The sequence below is a fragment of the Bufo bufo genome, chromosome 2 (genome assembly GCF_905171765.1).
Source record: "Bufo bufo chromosome 2, aBufBuf1.1, whole genome shotgun sequence".
In the NCBI taxonomy this organism is placed as follows: Eukaryota; Metazoa; Chordata; class Amphibia; order Anura; family Bufonidae; genus Bufo; species Bufo bufo.
In genome coordinates this window covers 202,455,923-202,473,654 of record NC_053390.1, presented here as the reverse complement: position 1 = coordinate 202,473,654, position 17,732 = coordinate 202,455,923, and the positions used below count along the sequence as shown (strand labels likewise).

The window sequence follows — 17,732 nt, the reverse complement described above, 5'->3', positions numbered from 1 at the left end:
TGGGGAGCTAATCCTGTACACTGCATCAATTTAGGCTGTCTAGACATGCATTAGATTTATCACAGAGGCTCAGGCTGGATGAAATGTGTGGTGCATGGCTAGATATTTCATCATTTTCCTCGCAGACCTAATAATTTAAATTAATATGTTCTAACAAGTTGCAATTTTCTCCACACAGACCAATGATCCATGTGAATGGGTCCATGTTCAGTCCTGGTTACGTCTGTACTTAATTCGAACAGCAACTGGACAAAAACATTGCCCATCTGAAAACACCCTTTTTGAATATTAGACCTTATTAGCATCCATATTAAAATGTGATGTCCTTTGATCAACTCACTCAGTTCTCTTTATGCATGACAACAAAGGGCTGTCCACCAGGTCACCACTGCGGCCAGAGATTGATTGAGTAGCCATTTCCAGGGATTTCCTAGGTTTTGAGACCAATCGGGACCCAGTAAGCACCGAAACAGGAGTGCCGGGGCATCAATCAGATATTGATTCTTTTGTTTTTGTAACCCACTCAGAGCCCTTTCCAAAAAACTTTGCACCGCTGCACAACCCCTATAAAAACTTTATAATATATATATTATTATTTAAGAAAAAGAATACACAAAATTGTGGTTTTCTAAAAATAGATTTTATTAATCACATTTATAATTCTGCTTTATCCAATTACAGTAGTTTATTGCTTTTATTGTGTACACCTTCATTGACAGTCGCAACTAGAGTCATCCCTGCTGCTTCTGCAAACTTACCCAAAGTTTTGGTGAGAAAGGAGGTTGGAGAGGGGAGATGGGTCAATAGCTAGAGACACAAGCCATTATGCAAGAAATATCAACAGACCGTTTTCTTTTATATTTACAATCTCAGTACCCATATAGTATACACACTGAGGTATTGCATGGGACAGCTGGTAAGATTTCATGTTTTATTTTTACTGCAGGTTAAAAAAATAATAAAAAGGTACGATTTTACTGGTTGAAAAACCTACATTTCTTGAAAATGCCAGTATATAAAGGAATCTTCTTTCTGTGTCCCAGGATATCAACCATGCCCCCTCCTTCTCACTATCCTGTGTCTGGCTGTAAAACAACTGACTGGAGCAGGAGACTCCCTCCTGTACTTTGTCTGCAGAAGATCACTAAATGGCTGAGGTCCTCTGCTGATCTCTTAGGGCCTTTTCATGGCATATTTTGGCATGAACACTGGCGCTGCAAGTTCCCCAGCAGCCGCTTGACTTCTGCCTCCCATTCATTTCAGTAGGAGTCAGCGCTGAAGGTCACGGAGCGGTTGTTTAAAGCCGTGGCTGTGCAGAAGAGGAACATGTCCATTCTTCTTCATGTACAGCGCAGACTCGCTGGAAGACAGAATCCACACGGTCGCTGGTGAAATTTTGCCAAAAAACACCTCCTCAATGGGCCCTTACAGAAAATGGAACAGATCAGCAGGGAGATTACCTCTATGTCCTCTGCAGGATTTCTACAGAACTGTAGAACTTTCTGCATGTTCCTGACTGTCGAACAGTGTGGGGAAGATCTCCTGTTTACTTTTACCATTATTTTATAGTTTTATTATTCTTTTAAGTGGGCTGCTTTCTTCCAAAAACATTTTCAAACCTATTTACATGCTGCAAAACCATACACACCCCCATGGAGAGGTTTTTCTGGAAGAAAACATCTACTTTTTCCAATCCTGGACAGCCACATTGTTCTTTATGTGAATGGGCCTGAATGCATTCTACCTGCCAGTAGTTCAAAGCACTCCCAGAAAATCAATAATGTAAAAGGTGATGAACAAATAAAGAAAACTTTTCTCATGGGACTAATAATCACTGGATGTAAACTTGATACTGGGTGTAGTAATAGCTAAGACTAACAATGTCTAATACACAGCAATGCCTACATTATAGAAGTAAAGGATTTCCATGGCCGATGGTATGTACTAACTTTAATGTGTCTTTGGTTGTGGATCATATAAAGGCAACCATTACTCAGGGCTCCATGATTGACTGTTGCTCTTGTCATACAGGACTTGCTTTAACCCCTTAAGGACCCTGCCATTTTTCCCCTTTAAGGACCAGGGCATTTTTTCCAAATCTGACGTTTCAGAATTTCACTTTTTTGGCAGATTTTCCATTTTAATCAATTTTTTTACAGTAACAAAGCAAGGGTTAACAGCCAAAGAAAACTCAATATTTATTGCCCTGATTCTGTAGTTTACAGAAACACCCCATATGTGGTCGTAAACTGCTGTACGGGCACACGGCAGGGTGTAGAAGGAAAGGAACGCCAAATGGTTTTTGGAGGGCAGATTTCACTGGGATAATTTTAAGTTGACATGTCACATTTGAAGACCCCTGATGCACCCCTAGAGTAGAAACTCCCGAAAAATGACCCCATTTTTGAAACTACGGGATAAGGTGGCAGTTTTTTTGGTACTATTTTAGGGTACATATGATTTTTGGTTGCTCTATATTGCACTTTTTGTAAAGCAAGGTAACAAAAAATAGCTGTTTTGGCACAGTTTTTATTTACAACATTCATCTGACAGGTTAGATCATGTGGTATTTTTATAGAGCAGGTTGTTACGAACGCGACAATACCAAATATGACAACTTTTTGTCAGTTTTACATAATAAAGCATTTTTTGAAAAAAATATTTTTTTAGTGTCCATATTCTGAAAGCCATAGTTTTTTTTACTTTTTGGGCGACTGTCTTATGTAGGGGCTCAAGTTTTTCGGTATGAGATGACTGTTTGATTGGTACTATTTTCGGGTGCATATGACTTTTTGATCGCTTGGTATTACACTTTTTGTGATGTAAGGTGGCAAAAAATTGCTTTTTTGACACTTTATTTTTATTTTCTTACGGTGTTCACCTGAGGGTTTAGGTCATGTGATATTTTTATACAGCAGGTTCTTACGGACGTGGCAATACCTAATATGTATACTTTTTTCTTTATTTAAGTTTTACACAATAACAGCATTTTTGAAACAAAAACAATCATGTTTTAGTGTCTCCATATTCTGAGAGCCATATTTTTTTTTATTTTTTGGGCGATTGTCCTAGGTTAGGTCTTATTTTTTTGAAGGATGAGATGTCGGCTTGATTGTAAAAATTTTGGGGTGCGTATGACTTTTTGATCGCTTGGTATTACACTTTTTGTGCTGTAAGGTGACAAAAAATTGCTTTTTTTACACCGTTTTTATTTTTACGGTGTTCACTTGAGGGATTAGTTCATGTGATATTTTTAAACAGCAGTGTGTTACGGACGCGGTGATACCTAATATGTATACTTTTTTTATTTAAGTTTTACACAATAATATCATTTTTGAAACAAAAAAAAAAAAAATCATGTTTTAGTGTCTCCATAGTCTAAGAGCCATATTTTTTTTTATTTTTTGGGCGATTGTCTTAGGTAGGATATCATTTTTGCGGGATGATATGACTGTTTTATTGGCACTATTTTGGGTTGCATATGACTTTTTGATCGCTTTTTGTGATGTAAGGTGACAAAAAATAGCTTTTTTGACACAGGTTGTTTTTTTTTTTTTTTTTTCTACGGTGTTCACCTAAGGGGTTAGGTTATGTGATATTTTTATAGAGCAGGTCCTTACGGACGTAGCAATACCTAATATGTCTACTTTCTTTATTTTTCTTCTACACAATAAAAGCATTTTTGAAACAAAAAAAATCATGTTTTAGGGCTCTTTCACACCTGTGTTATTGTCTTCCGGCATAGAGTTCCGTCGTCGGGGCTCTATGCCGGAAGAATCCTGATCAGTTTTATCCTAATGCATTCTGAATGGAGAGAAATCCGTTCAGGATGCATCAGGATGTCTTCAGTTCCGGAACGGAACGTTTTTTTGGCCGGAGAAAATACCGCAGCATGCTGCGCTTTTTGCTCCGGCCAAAAATCCGGAACACTTGCCGCAAGGCCGGATCCGGAATTAATGCCCATTGAAAGGCATTGATCCGGATCCGGCCTTAAGCTAAACGTCGTTTCGGCGCATTGCCGGAGCCGACATTTAGCTTTTTCTGAATGGTTACCATGGCTGCAAGGACGCTAAAGTCCTGGCAGCCATGGTAAAGTGTAGTGGGGAGCGGGGGAGCAGTGTACTTACCGTCCGTGCGGCTCCCCGGGCGCTCCAGAGTGACGTCAGGGCACCCCAAGCGCATGGATCACGTCATCCATGCGCATGGGGCGCTCTGACGTCATTCTGGAGCGCCCCGGGAGCCGCACGGACTGTAAGTATACCGCTCCCCGCTCCTACTATGGCAACCAGGACTTTAATAGCGTCCTGGGTGCCATAGTAACACTGAAAGCATTTGGAAGACGGTTCCGTCTTCAAATGCTTTCAGTACACTTGCGTTTTTCCGGATCCGGCGGGCACCTCCGGCAACGGAAGTGCATGCCGGATCCCAACAACGCAAGTGTGAAAGAGGCCTTAGTGTCTCTATAGTCTGAGAGCCATAGTTTTTTTTACATTTTTTGGGTGATTGTCTTAGGTAGGGTCTCATGTTTTGCAGGATGAGGTGACGGTTAGATTAGTACTATTTTGGGGGGCATACGCCTTTTTGATCACTTGGTGTTGCACTTTTAGTGATGTAAGGTGACAAAAACATGTTTTTTTTTTTAGCACAGTTTTTATTTTTTTGACAGTGTTTATTTGAGGGGTTAGGTCATGTGATACGGACGTGGCTATACCTAATATGTCTACTTTTCTTTTTTTTGACTATTTTTAAAAAACCAAATTTACTTTATTTTGGGAAAAGGACGCTTTTTTTTTTTTTTTTTTTACTTGAATACTGGCTGTAAGAGTATTACACACTGTAATACACTTACATCCTACTTCCTGTGAGATCCAAGGGGCTTGATCTCACATGCTGTCACGGAAGGCAGCCACGATGCCTAAGGAAGACATCGGGCTTCCTTCCCTGCCATCAGGTCCCCGTCACAGCAGCGTGGGGACCCAATGGCCCCCCCTCACCCGGCAGGATCCAGCACGTGCCGCGGTCAGCGCTGACCGCGGCAGTGCGAGGGTTAATGTGCTCAGTGTTTTCACAGATGCCGGCGCATACAGCAGGGGTCTGGCTATCAGTGACTGCCGGACCCCTACCGCTGATCGGGTGGGCGTGGCTCCTGCACCCGCCCGATCAGCCTACCGTACATGTACGGCGCAGGTCCTTAAGGGGTTAAACTCAGTGGGGGAGATTCATCAAAACTGTTCTAAAGCAAAACTGACTTAGTTGCCCATAGCAACCAATTAGATTCCACCTTTCATTTTTCAGAGCTCTTTTGGATGATTGGTTGCTATGGGAAACTAAGCCAGTTTTTCTTTTCACCAGTTTTGATAAATCTTCCACATTATTCATAATAAAATACCTGGTTTAGACTATTTAGCTGTTGTCTTTTTCATTTCGGCAGTACTATACCATTGAAAATAAGATATAAAATACTGTTCTGTAGCGGTCAGCACAGAGAGATACAACTCCTAAATAGATAGGTAATCCATTGTCAGTTTACTGACAAACGTAAAACAGCATAAACAGCACATCTGCTTGATATTGGCAGTTTACTGCTGTTGTGAGAAGAAGGTGTTAGCTGAAGGATAATTCTCATTATAGTAGTAGGTGTAGAATTGGGATGACAGTATGGCACGTCTATTGTTGTCTTGATAGACCTAGATATAGATGCCCACAGAAGAGCACTGCACTGATCAGTGTAACCTATGATGCTCTAAATCAGCCATCCTCAAACTGCGGCCCTCCAGCTGTTGTAAAACTACAACTCCCACAATGCTCTGCTGTAGGCTGATACCTGTAGGCTGCTCGGGCATGCTGGAAGTTGTAGTTTTGCAACAGCTGGAGGGCCGCAGTTTGAGGATGCCTGCTCTAAATGATTAATTCTGGTCATAGCAACGGTCTGACTGAAAAAGTTAAAGGGCTTCAGTCAGCAGATTAGTACCTATGAAACTAGCTGACCTGTTACATATGCGCTTGGCAGCTGATGGCATCTGTGTTGGTCCCATGCCCATACGTAGCCACATTGCAGAAAAAAAAAAAGTTTTAATATATGCAAATGAGCCTCTAGTGCCAGTTGCTGTTACACCTAGAGGCTCTGCTCTCTCTACAACTGCCACGCCCTCTGCACTGTAATTGACAGGGCCAGGCAGTGAAAACATCAGAACGCCTGGCCCTGTCAATTAAAGTGCAGAGGGTGCTGCAGTTGCAGAGAGAGCAGAGTCTCTAGGTGTAACGGCAACACCCCTGTTGGCACTAGAGGCTCATTTGCATATATTAAAACTTATTTTTTTCTCTGCAATGTGGCTACGTATGGGCATGGGACCAACACAGATGCCTTCAGCTGCCAAGCGCACATGTAACAGGCTCATGCTTATATAAAAACATCATTTTTCTCAGTAAGGCCTTCTGCACACGAATGTGTGCGCCCCGTGGCCGTGCTGCGGGCCACAATGCACAAACACCAACCGTGGGGCAGCCGCAGCGGATCGCGGACCCATTAACTTCAATGGGTCCGCGATCCACCTGTTCCTCAAAAAGATAGGACATGTTCTATCTTTTTATGGGACAAAACCCCACGGAAGCACTCTGTAGTTCTTCCGTAGAGTTCCGTTCCGTGCCGCACTATTCCGCATCTCCGGATTTGCGGACCCATTGAAGTGAATAGGTCCGCATCCGTGATGCGGAATGCACGCGGAAAGGCCCGTGTATTGCGGATCCGGAAATGAGGTCCGCAATACGGCAACGGGCTGCCCACGTTCGTGTGCAGGAGGCCTAATGCAGACACATATGAACATGGGACCAACACAGCAGCCAAGCGCACATGTAACAGGTCAGCCGGTTTCATAGGTACAAATCTGCTGACAGGAGTCCTTTAAGTGTTCAATGTGTTAAAGGTCCAAACAAAAAGAGAGCTGGAACAGAAAGTAAACAATTTGCAAATTATAGTACACTCCATATTTGTGCCATAATTTGTGACTTTTAGAGGTTCTCGCCACTTTTCAACAGTGGCAAGGCGAGGGATTGGGGCTTAGCACAGCCATGATTTACGATAACGTAACTTTAAAAAAAAGCTGGCTTAATTTATAGCTTAAGTCTGGCTTAGACTTAAATTTCTGGAGTACGGCAGGGTGGAGATGCACCTAATTTATTAGGGCTCATGCAAACGAATGTGTGCCCGTATTGCGGCCCACAAACAGCCGGTCCTCAATCCGGAATATACGGTGCGGAGCGGAACAGAGGCACAGATTGGAAGCACTACGGAGTGCTTCTGTGGGTTTTCTGTCCGTGCCTCCGCACTGCAAAAAAGTACCGCATGCACTACTTTTTTGCGGTGCAGGCTGTCTGATACGGATCGCAGACCTGTGACTGGGTCCACGGGCACGTGGTCGGTGCCCATGCATTGCAGATTGCAATTTGCGGCCCGCAGCACGGGCACAACCGGTCGTGTGCATGAGCCCTTAAGAGGATGCCTCTTAGGCGCATCTTACTCCAACGCAGGAAGATCAGGACTGGCGTATTGGAACACCAGTCTTTATAAATCTTCCTTATGGGGTGACTATAAAAATTATATTCAGAAAATCATCCACCCCTTCTTTAGAACACAAATTACATAGAACATTCACATATAGGTTTTTAATATGTGATCCTTTTACTTATTTTTTTTTTTATGGACGTGTCCCTTTAATCATATTAGTAGATAGAGGTAAAAAATGAACCTTATATAAAGCGGCGCTGCTGCAGAAGACAGGACTCAAGTAGGTAAAATAAAGCGGGTCTTTATTTGTATAAGTCTACGCGTTTCTGGGGCGGACTGCCCCCTTGGGTACAGACCTATTGTCCTGATGAAGGGGGCAGTCCGCCCCAGAAACGCGTAGACTTATACAAATAAAGACCCGCTTTATTTTACCTACTTGAGTCCTGTCTTCTGCAGCAGGGCTGCTTTATATATGGTTAATTTTTTACCTCTATCTACTATTCTTTATACCCCGGACACCGTACTCTACGGCCACGGGTAAGGACCTGGGCAGCAGCAGCAGCAGTCACCCCCGCAAGCTGGACGGGCATTTACCAGCACAAGTGATCCATAGGAGTTGTGACTCATCACAACCCGATGCGGTAAGCGCAATCAGTGCATTATTCTTTCTATAATAGCATACGGTTTTACACACGAGGCGCTGCCTCCTGTCTCTTTCTTTTTACCTTTAATCATATTGAAATGCATAGTTGCAATAGAAGTCAATGATAGACATACAGTATGCAAGTACATAAATGTACAGTAACTGGTGGTGGGTCCTCTGTGGTTAAGTCTACAAACATGAGTGACAGTTTTGATTAATTGCAAGAGATTTATTAGAAAATAAAGAAAATTTGGGGATTTTAGAACAATTCTTTGTCTCCTGTGATTTTGTATACATCTTTGACATTCAGGTTGATTATATAACCATCTAGACATACTAAAGGTGACATACTACTACTTATCAGCAGTCTATTAGTTAATATAGCTTCAGTGAATGCCTGGCATACAGTATTCCTCAGAATTTTAAGCATGGACTTGCATAGAAGGACGCCATCTCAGTTCCAGAAAGAACCAATACTCCGTCTGTTCCAATCCTCACGTCAATAACTGGCTAATCTACATCTAATTTGGCAAAACTTCCTTAAAATAAAAGTTCAGATTTTTCAGTGTAGGGCTAACCATAATTATAGCTGTATCTGGAAAGACTACATATATCTGGTTACACGGATGCGCTTTCTGTTCTGTCTCATAGAGGGGAGCATGGATGGGGGAACGCCCCACGTTATGATGTTCATAGGCCCTAATGAACATATGGACAGGGTTTGCACAAAATACAACTAGTACCGAAAGCATTAAATATAAAGTTACTATTATAAATGATGAAGACCCCAAGATCATCTTTAAATGAAGAGTTTACATCATGATTTTCACTCCAGCACCAGATGATTCAATGGCAGGAAGGTATAGTGTCCATGTTCAGGAATCTGACAAGCATTTTGGTTTCAATATCAATTCCTTCCCAGATCTAGAAAAGAAATATAAAGAACTATGAATCAGACTATAAAAGGCAACACATACGGATTTAAAGACGACCTGTTGGCTCTCCAGACATGTTTGTTTTCAATAATATTAGTAATCCCCATAATATAACAATTCTGGAGCATATTATCATAGAACTCTGTGTTGTGTTCTCCTCTATTATTCCTCCTAGAAATGTATGTATAAGTTAAAAACTGGGTGTTCCCACAGTTGGGGACATATCCCTGCAGTCTGACATTTTCCATGATGACCTTTTTACATGGGCAGACGACTGATACAGTTATCGGGCTCATTCCGGATAACTGCCCCATGTAAATGTCATCAGGTGATCCCAACTTACCACACCTAGAATTGTATTTTATCAGCAGCACATTGCCCTGTATTAACAGAGAAGTGCTGCAGACAACAAATCTGTATGAGGATGAATGATCGCAGTAGCGATCTTTCATCTCCATACACAAGGAATGATTGCTGCATATGAAGGCAGCTGAACAAGCATTCCTGATCATTCCCCTGTGCATCAGCCTATGTAAATACACCCTAAGGCTACATTCACATGACCGTATGTGTTTTGCGGTACGTCAAAAATACGGATGACGTCCTTTTGGCATTCGTATTGCATCCGTGTTTTTTTGTGGATCCATTGTAACAATGCCTATCCTTGTCTGCAAAATGGACAAGAATAGGACATGCTCTATATTTTTTGGTGGGGCCACAGAGCGAACATACAGATGCGGACAGCACACGTTGTGATGTCCACATTTTTTGCAGACCCATTGAAATGAATGGGTCCTCGTCCAATCCGAAAATAAAAACGGAATGGACATGGAAACAAAATACACGTTTGTGTGAATGTAGCCTAAGGCAGAGGGGTCCTCAGTGTGACCCAGGGGTGGACGCAGTCAGTAGAAGACCCCTGTAAAGGCTCCTTAGTTCCAAAACATTACCAAAGAGTTCCCACTTATGTGGCAATAATTGTGATTTAGGCCTCATGCACACGACCGTAGTTATGGTCCGCATCCGAGCCGCAGTTTTTGAGGCTCGGATGTGGACCCATTCACTTCAATGGGGCCGGAAAAAAAAGATGCAGACAGCAGTCCGTGTGCTGTCCGCATCCGTTGCTCCGTTCCGAGGCCCCGCAAAAAAAATATAGCATTTCCTTTCCTATTCTTGTCCGTTTTGCGGACAAGAATAGGCATGTCTACAATCGGCCGCCGATCCGTTCCGCAAATTGCGGAAGGCACACGGGCGGCTTCCGTTTTTTGCGGATCCGCGGTTTGCGGACCGCAAAAAATGCCACGCTCGTGTGCATGAGGCCTTCATTTATGAAATCCATTGCCTTACTCCCTTATATCTGATATAATCGAATGTAAGTAGCCGTCTTTAAGATGGTGGTAACCCCCTTATCTACTGGACCCCTCTTCTTTGAGAGGACTGGCCTCTAGAAGGGCACTTTTCATAGCAATTTTCAGTGTTGATGTTTAACTATTAGTAACTGTGAAGTCAAAGTTTCACATTTTTCCTTTTTTTGTGCTGGACCCTGACTAATATGAATATATCTGTTCTAGTGAAAACATCCTGATTTACCTTTAGAAGGGTGTAGTGTCTTATCAGCCTTGGGAGCCCAGCCCTTAATACATATGCCCACCCTGTTCATGAATTGGCCGGGATCACTACAGCCTGATAGCAATATCACAGATTTACGATAACATTCCACCACCTGTCATTTCTTCACACTTGTCCCATGGAGACTTTTTAACCTTCAATAACATAAGATGTTCTATATAGTCAGGCCATCATTTCCTTTGAAATGCATTAAATATACAAGAATGTTTGCCTCTGAGCAGATGGGGTTATCATACAGAAAGTGGGTGATATCGGCAGATATACGGATTCCACTCAGGGTGGTTAGATTTGCCATGTTTGACCTCTAAATGCGTGGACATACAGTTCACTTTTATACTTTTTTGGTAAGTAGGGTACACACCTGATCATACGTATCCGATATGAAGGAGGACTCCTGCCCTTTGAGGACTTCCTCCCTTTCCTTGACCCACAAGGCTGACAAAGTGAATGATATTACGAGGATGGAGGAGCTCTCTTTGTTACTCCTTGTTAAACACCAGACCTTCATTCCCTTGAGGACGCCTTGGGTTCTCTTCCAAGGCTCACCTTCTTATTGCTCCCCAGGAGATGCAGTGTTAGGGTTTTCCCCTGAACTCCTTTGTCTTTTCCCTCTCACCCATGTCTCCTCACTATTCCTAATGTCAATATCCTATGCCTGCTGTATATTTTGTTGTCCTGGACAATTTTATTTTGTACATATAATCAGATCTTATTGTAGGGGAGGGGGGTTGCGCCCTTCCTCTAAATGACCTCTCAGATACCATGGTCACAACTGACCATGACATCTGAGATATATTAACAGTCTGTAATCAGGATTGTCGCCAACCACGGACACCAATGGTGGGTATCTCCTTATAACACATCAGTCACTCAATGGCTAGGGCTTTGGCTCAGCTTCTTTGAAGGTGCCATATGTAAACTCCTGGTTTCTGCTGTACAGGTATGGAGGATGTCAGGAAGAGGTTGATATATAATAATCACAAAATGTCAGATTTTCAGAGGCCCAATCCTTGTAAGCAACGTACTGACAGCAGGGTTGAACTGGGAGCTTGGGGAAAAAAAACTAAGAGTCCCCTATGTGGTAAGAGGATCGAAAGTGACAGAAGGCAGAGCCAGCAATTCTGTAGTGCAGCACAAAATACCGCCCCAGCAGAACCAAATACCACAGTGCAGCACAAAATACCGCCCCAGCAGAACCAAATACCACAGTGCAGCATAAAATACCGCCCCAGCAGAACCAAATACCACAGTGCAGCATAAAATACTGCCCCAGCAGAACCAAATACCACAGTGCAGCATAAAATACTGCCCCAGCAGAACCAAATACCACAGTGCAGCATAAAATACCGCCCCAGCAGAACCAAATACCGCAGTGCAGCACAAAATACCGCCCCAGCAGAACCAAATACCACAGTGCAGCATAAAATACCGCCCCAGCAGAACCAAATACCACAGTGCAGCACAAAATACCGCCCCAGCAGAACCAAATACCACAGTGCAGCATAAAATACCGCCCCAGCAGAACCAAATACCACAGTGCAGCATAAAATACCGCCCCAGCAGAACCAAATACCGCAGTGCAGCCTAAAATACTGCCCCAGCAGCACCAAATACCACAGTGCAGCATAAAATACCGCCCCAGCAGCACCAAATACCACAGTGCAGCACAAAATACCGCCCCAGCAGAACCAAATACCACAGTGCAGCCTAAAATACCGCCCCAACAGAACCAAATACCACAGTGCAGCCTAAAATACCGCCCCAGCAGAACCAAATACCACAGTGCAGCACAAAATACCGCCCCAGCAGAACCAAATACCACAGTGCAGCATAAAATACTGCCCCAGCAGAACCAAATACCACAGTGCAGCACAAAATACTGTCGCCCCAGCAGAACCAAATACCACAGTGCAGCACAATATACCGCCCCAGTAGAACCAAATACCACAGTGCAGCACAAAATACTGCCGCCCCCGCAGAACCTAATACCACAGTACATAACAAAAAACTGCCCCAGCTGCAGTATTCAACTGTATCACCGCCCTGATGATGGAATACAGTTGAATTCAGGAGATGACCTGCTGCTGCCAGCCAAGTGCGTAAGTACCTGATGCTTCTTTCATTAATTAAAGGGTTTCTACCACCACATTTTGACCTAATTAGCTGTCAGACACTAGCGATCTGCTAGTGTCTGCTCTACCTAACCATGCTATTGTAATTTCTTTCTGTGCAGCGGTTACCCTAAAAAAACTTAGTTTTATTGGTATGCTAATGAGCCTCTAGGTGCTATGGGGGCGTCTTTTCAGCACCTAGAGGCTTCGTCCACTCACCATTTCTGCCGCCCAGCGCGCTCCAGCCCGCCCCTCTCCTCTAGATTGACAGCCTACTCGCGCCTGCGCCGTGTGCTTCTGTATTCGGCGCAGGCGCAGTGAAGATGCCGGCGCAGGGAGACAGACAGTCACTGCACCTGCGTCGAATACAGAAGCACACGGCGCAGGCGCTAGAATTCAGCCGAGATGGAGAGAAGTAGGCTGTCAATCTAGAGTAGAGGGGCGGGCTGGAGCGCGCTGGGCGGCGGAAATAGTGAGTGGACGGAGCCTCTAGGTGCTGAAAAGACGCCCCCATAGCACCTAGAGGCTCATTAGCATACCAATAAAACTACGTTTTTTAGGGTGACCGCTGGAGAAAAAGGAATTACAATAGCACGGTTAGGTAGAGCAGACACTAGCAGATCGCTAGTGTCTGACAGCTAATTAGGTCAAAATGTGGTGGTAGAAACCCTTTAAGGCTGAGAGCATCAGATCATTATGTACCTGGCCGGCAGCCATGACGTGGGCTTGGGTGGCTCCCGGGCATCGACCTACCGGGAAAATTCCCTGTAGGGTCTATAAACAGTCTGCCCCTGCCTGACAACAATAACATTTAGTTCTCTGTATCCTTTTTTCCTTTCAGTTATTGCTAAAGAGCTTCAAACAGTGGCATACATCCAGGAATGACTGAATATCAGGAGAAAGATTCAAAGGAGAAACTTACCTTCAAAAAGTCTTTAAAGGTGATTCCTTCATATATCTGGTCTGGTTCCTGTTAAAGGGTGAAGCAAAACAGATTGAAACAACTAGAAACCTAGAAGACTGACACCAGAAAAAGACTCCTGCTAGACCTCGTTTGCCTTCTTATCATTTCCTTTGTCTCTTAGGATAGATACACGACTATCTCAGGCGTGATTAACTTCACTTACTGTAGACTTTCCATCCACATCTGCTGGAAGGACCCAATTACATGCAGTTTCTACCACAGGTGTTAAATTTAGATGCTACCGAATGGAGCAGAGCCATGAGTGGCAGTTGTCGGTTGAGGTGGACTGCGCCAAGAAGGGACGGATGAGGAGGGTTAAATAGCTGCCGGAGTGCTCCAGCACTGTTACAAACAGCCTGTGTTCCTACCTGCTTAACAGCTGGGGTCGGATCAAGCTGTGACCCGGCTGTTAACCCCTTGATTATGCCGTGATCCATACTGCAGCATGATCAAAAGGTGCTCCCCATGTGATCCAGTCACCAGGTTTCCCAGTGACCCGATCATAGCTGGGGGATCAATGCAGTCATTTCTGAGGACCTAAGACCTATGATGGAGCACAGGGCTGCCTGCACTGTAAGCCTGCTATTACATTTATTGTGCACACAATAATAAAAAGTAAAAAAATAAACATTTTAGTTCAAAACCTGAACGGTGTAAAAAATAAACACAAAAACAATGCCAAGATCCCTTTTTTAAAATATTTTCGCAGCAAAAAATATAAATTGCTAATGTATTGTGATTGTCTATATTGCCTTAATTTTTCCATCGCATCATACACTGCATGAGGCCTTTGCCTTTTTCTACAGTGTGCAAGCACGTCCACCACTGCTGGATTGCAGAGTGGTCGTAGCCCCTGGGTACAACCAGTGTGTAATGTGATGGAAAAATAAATCAACCCAGCAAAGGAGGCAATATGGACAATCACAATACATTAGTAAGTGCCTTGTATTAACTTTCTCTACATAATAAATGCCATGTGCTGAAGTAAGACAAGTCCTTTAAGGCCTATTCAGGCCTGGGTATTAGGGGGTTAAGGAAATGTCTTTACTTTGATTTGGTTGCAAGACGGTGACCTCATTTTATAAGAGCTGGTTAAGATTTAAAGATTTATACATTATGCACACTTAGGCCCCTTTCACACGGGCGAGAATTCCGCGCAGGTGCAATGCGTGAGGTGAACGCATTGCACCCGCACTGAATCCGGACCCATTCTCTTCTATGGGGCTGTGCAGATGAGCGGCGATTTTCACGCATCACTTGTGTGTTGCATGAAAATCGCAGCATGTTCTATATTCTGCATTTTTCATGCAACGCAGGCCCCATAGAAATGAATGGGGCTGCGTGAAAATCGCATCGCATCCGCAAGTGCGGATGCAATGCGATTTTCACGCATGGTTGCTAAGGAGATGATGTTAGTAAATTGATTAAAGTCAATTTACTGTATTATTTTCCCTTATAACATGGTTATAAAGAAGAATAATAGCATTCTTAATACAGAATGCTTAGTAAAATGTTGCTTGAGGGGTTAAAAATAAAACCAATTAACTCACCTCATCCACTTTATCGCGCAGCCGGCATCGTCGTCTTCTTCTTTGAGGACCTGCAAAAGGACCTTTGATGATCCGGTGAGCGCGGTGACGTCAGTGCAGGTCCTGCTGAATGAAGATAGAAGGACCTACGCTGACGTCACTGCGCTCACCACGTGGTGAGCGCAATTATGTCATCAAAGGTCCATTTGCAGGTCCTGAAAGAAGAAGAAAGAAGACGATGCCGGCTACGCAATCAAGTGGATGAGGTGAGTTAATTGGTTTTATTTTTTAACCCCTCAAGCAACATTTTACTAAGCATTCTGTATCAAGAATGCTATTATTTTCCCTTTTAACCATGTTATAAGGGAAAATAACAACATCTACACAACACCGAACCCAAACCTGAACTTCAGTGAAGAAGTTTGGGTCTGGGTACCACATTCAGTTTTTTATGACGCGCGTGCAAAACGCATTGCACCAGCGCGATAAAAACTGAACAACGCAACGCAATCGCAGTCAAAACTGACTGAAATTGTGTGCGCACTTGCGCGGGTTTCCCGCAATGCACTTGGGACGCCCGTCTGAAAGAGGCCTTAGAGGGTGCATAAAATGTGTTTGAAATATTTTCTATAAGAGTCAGAGATATTTAAAATTACAAAAAGATGGGACACAAAGAAACATTCCAAGCTGACACCACAGAGGAAGTAATTGTCTGACCATGGCTGATGTGACACTCATGCACTGGGCAAAGTGTCTGCAGGCACTCTGTGTGGCACTCTATTCTTCTGCAGAGCGGTATGCGATACCGCATGCCAGCAATTATTGACAGTCTCCTGAATGTAGAAAGGTCTCAATCATATGATTTTATTTTTATATATACTTTATACTTATGCTGTATTGTACTAGGTCATAAAAACCGTACAACAGGGTTGCTTCTGAAGTTCAGGGTGTTCAATAAATCCAGCATCATTGGTGTTAAAGAGTAGGACTTCTGTGAAAATACATGATGTAGACTCCATCTGCCCATCCATACAAATGTATAATTGGCAATAACTGTCATTGCTAATTTGTGCGAGCTGTGGGATATGATGGAAACTGCACATCTATTTCTTTTCAAAATAACCTCAAAATCCCTTTGGCAATGAACATGTTTTGCAGAATGTTCCTGTGACACACACACACAGATATAGATCTATATCCACTGGAAATGTATTGTATGGGGATGAAGAATATGTTCAATCTTCAGAATTTAGGCTACTTTCACACTAGTGTTTTTGCCAGATCCGGCAGGGTTCAGCAAAAACGCTTCCATTACTGATAATAAAACTATCTGCATCCGTTCTGAACGGATCCCGTGGTATTACCTTTAACATAGCCAAGACGAATCAGTCATGAACTCCATTGAAAGTCAATGGGGGACGGATCCGTTTTCTATTGTGTCACAGAAAATGGATCCGTCCCTATTGACTTGCATTGCGGGTCATGACGGATCCGTCTTGCTCCGCATCTCAATGAGGAAAGCATTTTTGAGCATTCCGTTCTGTTCAGTTACGGAAGCGTTTTTTTTTTCCGGTATTGAGACCCTATGACGGATTTCAATACCGTTAAACATTAACACTAGTGTGAAAGTAGCCTTAGCTACGTAGGTCATATGTTAAAATGGTAATACTTTGTATACACTTTCCAGGTTGACTATGGAGGTCTTTTTATGAAACCTGCTGCGCCAGTATTTTTTTAGCAAAATGTCGCAAGTGATGTCACACCTGACCTCTGCTCCACTTTCTATTTTGGACTACAAAAGTGGGCATGGTTTCAGTGTAAATCACTTTTAAGCTACATTTATTATCTGCAACTTAGTATTTTTCAGAGGAGCTGTTAAAAATGAAAGGTGGAATCTCATTGGTTGCTATGGGCAACTAAGAAAGTTCTACTTTACACCAGTTTGATAAATCTCCCCCAATGTTTAAAAATTTGGCGCAAAGTACTGTTCTGTAAAAAACTACTATGTGTCCATACCCCCTAAACTAACCAAATACCGACACGACAGTTGTGTGGCAGCTTGTGCGCTCAAAAATAATGATAACCCTAATCCGTGAGAAAGCATGGACACTGATATATTATGAGTATTGACCCAATGTGCCTGAAATAAAAAAAATGAAGAAACTTGAAAAAATGGAAGAAATGTTCTTGATTAAAAATATCCTACCGTTTTGTGAAAACAGCAACCATGCAGAGCTAGCTGTCTCGTGGTTACATGGCAAGATGGCCATGAGGAAGGATGATGTGTTTCATCTGAAACGTGTAGCTTTTTTTAAATGTTTTTTTTTTGTATTGCATGATGATGATGTTTTCATGCGCTTGAAATAAAGATTTGGAGTTTTTAACCACAGGTGCCAGAAGATTTGTCCAGGATTCAC

The 17,732-nt window shown here is 43.1% G+C and overlaps 1 protein-coding gene across 1 annotated transcript in view; it reads right to left on the bottom strand.

The window, feature by feature from the left end:
- Positions 1–8,645: 8,645 nt before the first annotated feature.
- TESC (tescalcin) overlaps positions 8,646–17,732 on the bottom strand; it is an 87,768-nt gene continuing 78,681 nt past the window's right edge. Inside the window, exons 7-8 of the mRNA XM_040416036.1 lie at positions 13,745–13,792; positions 8,646–9,071 (exon numbers count right to left, since the gene is read on the bottom strand). Of these exons, the coding sequence (XP_040271970.1) occupies positions 8,994–9,071; positions 13,745–13,792 (126 nt within the window). The 3' untranslated portion in view covers positions 8,646–8,993. The remainder of the gene's footprint in view (positions 9,072–13,744; positions 13,793–17,732) is intronic.